This window comes from Squalius cephalus, assembly GCF_949319135.1.
Source record: "Squalius cephalus genome assembly, chromosome: 17".
Classification (NCBI taxonomy): domain Eukaryota; kingdom Metazoa; phylum Chordata; class Actinopteri; order Cypriniformes; family Leuciscidae; genus Squalius; species Squalius cephalus.
Window position 1 is genome coordinate 8,834,067 of NC_137138.1, and position 6,494 is coordinate 8,840,560.

General features: G+C 37.5%; 1 protein-coding gene across 6 annotated transcripts in view; it reads right to left on the reverse strand.

Annotated features, from left to right (window-relative positions):
• The window catches only part of ptpn13 (protein tyrosine phosphatase non-receptor type 13), a 78,202-nt gene that overhangs the window by 51,122 nt on the left and 20,586 nt on the right, over positions 1 to 6,494 (reverse strand). For all 6 annotated transcript variants that reach the window (XM_079847242.1, XM_079847240.1, XM_079847243.1 and 3 more), the window contains exons 3-6: positions 5,904 to 6,079; positions 5,217 to 5,282; positions 4,087 to 4,272; positions 2,208 to 2,301 (exon numbers count right to left, since the gene is read on the reverse strand). In XM_079847242.1, coding sequence (XP_079703368.1) covers positions 2,208 to 2,301; positions 4,087 to 4,272; positions 5,217 to 5,282; positions 5,904 to 6,079 — 522 coding nt within the window. The remainder of the gene's footprint in view (positions 1 to 2,207; positions 2,302 to 4,086; positions 4,273 to 5,216; positions 5,283 to 5,903; positions 6,080 to 6,494) is intronic.

Consider the following 6,494-nt stretch of genomic DNA (forward strand, 5'->3'; position numbering starts at 1 on the left):
CAGATATAATACTGCTATGTATTTTTCAAGTCAAGCTAAGCAGTGCTAGCATAGCCTGAGGCTAATGCTAGTGCGCAGAGCACGAATACTTAGAAAAAGTCAACAAACATTCGATCTACAAAATGAGAAGAATGACACAGTCTGAGACCACAGTTATTACTTTGTTGCTGAGGTTTCGTGACATCTGTAAAGCCAAAAATAAACTAGAGTGAAGTGAGTCACATCATGACCCCAATGCGTGGCCAGATGCAACAGCATGAAAACAAAACTTCCTACAGAACACGCAGTAAAAAACCCTGGGAAATATTTATTAGTGATCGATGCCATGCCTCAGTTACATAACCGGTCGGTCGTGTTTGTGCTAAAGCACCACTGAAACCACTGGGAAAATATGGTCATATTTTCCAAAATGAAACGCTCTGGTTTTGGTTTGTGGTGATGTGCTTGTCTAGTTTCGGTTCAAACTCTTGTCTATGCACACAGTGAGTAGACAAGAGGGAGAGAGAGAGAGAGACTAACTGAAGATAGATGGAGAGCGAAAGAAATGAGGGAGCTGGAAAGTTGGGAGAAGAACAGAGAAGAAGGGGAGAGAAAGGTTCTTTGTTTGGCACATCATTAAACTATAAAGCATGAGAAGTCAGACGGAGAGACGAGAAAAACAGATTGAGAGAATAAAGGAGAAGGCCAAGGGATGTTCGTGGAGTCTTAAAACACAACTAGAACAAAACTGTATCTTCAGAATGATAACATACTGCCTACTGCATACAACAGAATATCCATGGAAGAGTGGCATTCTGGAGACCATTTTCCACACATTTTATAAAACGTCAAAATACTATGTTCAGAATAACATACTACTCTTATTGTATCTGCACTGTGTATACTGTGCATACTATTCACATATTGTGTATGCATAAAATTCCATGGATGACAAACTGTACACTACCATTCAAAATTTGGGGTCGTTTCTTTTTTATGTTTTTTTAATGTTTTTGGAAGAAAAAAAAAAGTATGCTCACCAAGGCTGTAATTCTTTGATCAAAATACAGTAAAACTGAAATATTATTACTATTATTTCAAATAACTGTTTTTATTTTCATATATTTTAAAAGTAATTTATTCCTGTGATGGCAAAGCTGAATTTTAGTGTCATCACTCCAGTCTTCAGTGTCACATGATCAAGAAACATTTCTTATGTTTATCAATTTTGAAGACAGTTGTGCTGCTTCATATTTTTGTTGAAAACGTGATACATTGATTTTAAGGATTCTTTGATGAATAGAAAGTTCTAAAAAAAAAATTAAAAAAAAACACTTATTTGAAATAGAAATCTTTTGTAACATTATAAATGTCTTTACTGTCATTTTTGATTAAATTAATGCATCCTAGCTGAATAAAAGCATTCATTTATTTAGGAATACTATGCAGTATGCAATAAGCAGTATATTAGTATTTCATGTAAAATACTGCATAAACAATCTGTGCATTGTGACATCCCATCAGACTATCTTAATGTTATTTGGAAAACACTTTTTTTCAGAACCACTATTTATATAAAAAAATCAATGTATAAAATACATTTCACAAAATTCCCCAGAACCTTCTATCTGCAATCTTATGATTATCTGGAAATTTCTCCATCAATCTTTAGTTTCAGTTTGGCACTTCCAGACACTGGTGCTGGCTGTGTTCTGGCTTGTCTCTTGTGGCAGGGAGGATCTATTATCCCTCTGTTCTGATAAGCACCCCAGGGCCAAAGTCGTGTCATGTCAGTACCAAGCCCTGCTTTGTTTACATTCTGAATCACTTCCTCTAGAACTGGACAAATGGTGTGTGATGAGTCAGCGTGAAGCTTAGCGCTTCATGGTATTAGAATAATCAGTCTGAGATTATTAGAAAGAGGAGAACGTGTGAGCTGTGATTACAATCAAAATATCATCAGATATTAACAGCAACTTCAAACGAGTGGTTGGTGCGGAAGACGACTAGAAGGTTGAGGTATGAACGTGTACTGGCATGCCTGTGTTTGGGTGTGCATGTGTGTGTGGGAGAAAGAGAAAAGTAGAAATCAAAAGCATACATGTTTATTCATGTTGGGATGAAAACTAAAGGACTCCCATACTACTAAAAAGTGAAATCCCCAGCTTCAATTTCCTATATATTAAGCATTAATTATATATTATTTTACATCTAGATTTGTGTATTACCTGCGGGGAGGCCTTTTCCTCGCAGACGTTCACGAATCTCTTTACTTCTTTCTGGAAGTGACTCCCTTTCGCTTTCAGACAACAGACCGTCCAGCTAAACAAACACACATGCCCAGAATGAGAAAGACATAATCATTCACTCTTATGGGAAAGGGATTACAAGAAAAGAAAATGGCTGCATCACAGGAATTAATTAAAATTTAAAACATTCAAATAGAAAACAGTTATTTGTAATTGTAATAATACTTCACAATATTCCTGTTTTACAGATTTTTTAAATAAATAAATATGCAGCCTTGGCAAGCATAAGAGTGAATGGATTTCATCGGGCCTTAGAGGGTGAAGATTGCTAAACAAAGTCAAAACACCTTTTGAATAAAATGGTCAAATTTTTAACTCTAAATCAGGGTTGCTGGAGGAAGAAGAAACACTCATGGTGGAAGACATAAAGATGAGGGTTGCTCATCACATTTACCTCCCCAGTGTGGAAAAAGATACACAGTGCAGAAAATAAGAGCAGAAACATGTCTGTTCCTGGCAATACACTGTTTCTGTATCGCTGAGCAATTAAACCACTGGGGAGAGTGTAGCTGAGAAACAGGATGTGACATCAAACATGAGAAAACAAGCACAGGAAAGACTGTTAACTACCTTTTTAATTGAAAGCTGTTTTATAGGGCTGGACTGTGCAGGCAGTTCAGTTAATAGGAACAGTATGGTTCACACACTTTGTGCTGAATCATTATTGCTTGGATGTGATCAACTAACAAAAAATTAGAGTTGGGAACCAAAAACCAGTGCTAAATTAAAGCAGATTAAAAATATATAATTTTTATTCTATATAAATGTCATTTTAAAGGAGAACTCCGGTCAATTTTAACATTGAGCTCATTTTTTTGTAAATTTGGAGTGCTGTCAGTACAGAGAACAACGACAAAAATCGGTGTTGCCTACACCGTGTTATCCTCTTTTTAAAATTTGCACCCTGTTGACTTCAATGGGGCAAGTTTTAAACCTGCTTTTAGCCTCTTAACATCCTTGATGTGTCATTACAAGTGCCCAGCCAATGTGAGTGATTCCTTTAGAGTGAATGCGGGTGAATCTGACTGCAGTAGATGTGAAAGATATGAATAAAAATTATGTTTATTCAGCCAGCGCAAATACCTGTATTTACATCCTGTTTTCGGTTGAAGTCCACAGTAGTCGATTGTCGAGTTCGGGCGCATGATCGTACGTACTAAACCTATGCGCGTGAACTCGACAATCGACTACTCTGGACTTCAACCGAAAACAGGATGTAAATACAGGTATGAGGGCTGGCTGAATTAACATCATTTTTATTCATATCTTGCACATCTACTGCAGTCAGATCCACTGCGTGTTGACTCTGAAGGAATCACTCACATTAGCTGGGCACTTGTAATGACACATCAAGGATGTTAAGAGGCTAAAAGCAGGTTTAAAACTTGCCCCATTGAAGTCAACAGGGTGCAAATTTTAAAAAGAGGATAACACGGTGTAGGCAACACTGATTTTTGTCGTTGTTCTCTGTATTGACAGCACTCCAAATTTACAAAAAAATGAGCTCAATGTTAAAATTGACTGGAGTTCTCCTTTAATAATAAGCATTATATTCAAAACTTGAAGTAAAATACTGTTGCTAATAGAAACTTGCCTTTGCAGTCTGATTCGCAAGTAAATTACTCCAATGAGTCATTCAACGAATTGGTTAAAAAAAAAACACGTTTAGGTTTGATTAATTCATTCACTGAGTCAGAGTGGCTCTTTATGTACTTGCTGATCCGCAAGTCATTCCTTTTGTCATATTTAATCTACACAACAAAAACAAGCATGTTGAAAAAAATACATAGGCACGTACCTGAGAGAGACTGCCAAGAACGAGTCTCACCAGCCTCCTGACATATGAAAACGAAGGGTCACAGTTGGAGTTACGGATGTGAGCGCTGCAGGTGTCCAGAACCGATCGTGCAGACAGTCGGCTGAGTGTGGAGTCATCACACATGTTGAGCAAGACTCTGTTCAGGTGTTCTCCCAGTTTCATTGGCTAAAACACACATGAAGAGGTCAGTGAAAAGATACAAGAAGATGCTGAGTCATCTAGAATCTATTATTTGTCTGGGCCAATTGAATTTATTTCCATAAATTAACTTGATGCTGCATTGGCAGACATCCCACCTCTTCCGGAGGGTCCGGGAGTCTCACACATATAGATAGCGGCTCCCTGACGCCTGAAAATTATATACAATATCCCGGAAATCGAGCGCGCGAAAAAGCCTGTTTCCACCTGGTATTAAGATGTGTTTTCAGTCATCTGATCACAAGTGGTCAGCCCAGCCTTAGTGTTACACCTGGTATCATACGTTTCAAATGCATCTTCTGTGACCACTTGAGTTCGGATTTTGTGGAGACACTCACCTATTTGTAAGTGATTAAAATATCTATCACTTTCAGCGCACAAATACTATTGAACGAACGAACCCGTGTTAGGCGGCTTACGCAAATTAATATAATAGTATAATATAATTGTTTAATAATATGGTTGGTGTTGTGCCAACTCCCGGAAATGAGTTTTTGCAGGGTGGGATTCTCCATTGATTCCAATTGACGTTAGCATGTTGCTAAGCTAACAACGTAATACTCTACAAAGCACTATAAAATACATAGTACAAACAAATATTGGATTAATATATTCAATTTCATTTGATTTTAACCACTCCTTTTGTACTGAATTTAGTTCCATAATTTAACATGATGTTTCTATGTACAGCAGAATGAAACAGCAGACTTGATTCTTAATAGATATTAGCATATTGCTAAGCTAACAATGTGATGCTCTATAAAGCACTAAAAATTACATAGAATCAAATTAAATTATATTAACCCAATATGTATTTGTACTAACCATTCTAAATCACTCCTTTTCTATATTAAATGAAAAGTAAAAGTAAATTGAAGAATTATAAACATTAAATGCCTTGAAAGCCTCACCTGGCTCTGAGGAATCTCATAGTCTGCACCCCAAAACAACGTCATGCCAAGCGAATACATGTGCATCTACAAGGTAAAAAGAAAACCGAAATGTCATGTGGCAATGGAGCAGTTTATAATTGCATTTGATGTTGTAGTCCACATAACAAAATGGAGAAACAACAGACAGTGTCATTCTGATACATTTCAGGAAGCAAAGGCAAGTGCGAATGAGCTTGTGTTGCCAAAAGCATTTGCTAGCCCACAGTATGTTTCAGGACTTAATCCGCATCAAACTTTACATATAGCACATCTGCATAGTTTTGTGTTTCTTCCCCGTCTAGTACTTCTGTCTTTTCCTCTTACTAAAGAATAGCTTTGAGCACAGAATATCCCAAAGTCTGCCAAAGAATGCAAAAGATCCTTTAACTTCTCTGCAAATAATCATGCCTTGACTCTGCGGTGGTGTATCGGTCTCTCTCGAAGAATGTCATGTGTACACAGAAGAGTACTGTCAAAATAGTTTAAGAGCTAAAATGTATACATAAAACAAAAGAAATGAAAAAGAGCTTTTTAGAATTAAAAACAATTCACTATTTCCTAGCAAATTTAAATTGACACCAGAAGTCATAAACGAGAAAAGTAAACAAGAGATTTTAAACAGGAAACAACAAGCCCAACAAAAATCATTCAAACTACATAAGGTACCTTTTCCATATCAGAGAGCGAGGAGAGGTTGAGACCGTCCAGCACCTCTGGAGGAGTGAAAGCCCGCAGGTCCTTCTGTGTCACGTTCTCATCCGTGAAAGAGATGTTTCCGGAAGGCATGAGCAGCAGCGACCATGGAGAAATGATGAAACCCAATGCAGACGGATCTGTTGAACCTGAGGAAAAACAAACGTGCAGAGTATTACCACAAACTTGACCACAACTGCAGCTCTCAGGACATCTGAATCTGTAACAAATTCTTAAATATAAAAATGAGATGGATAGATCGTTAGATCGATCGATAGATAGACAGAAAGATTGATTGCTTGACTGATTAGATTGATAGAGTAATATCCTTTTTTCAGATATCCTTTTATCTGTCTATGGCACAGGTGTCAAACTCAGTTCCTGGAGGGCCACAGCCCTACACAGTTTTGTTCCAACCCTGCTTCAACACACACACACCTGCAGTTTTCAAATAAGCCTGAAGGACTTGATTAGCTGATCAGGTGTGTTTAATTAGGGTTAAAGCTAAACTCTGCAGGGCTGTGGCCCTCCAGGAACTGAGTTTGACACCCCTGGTCTATGGGA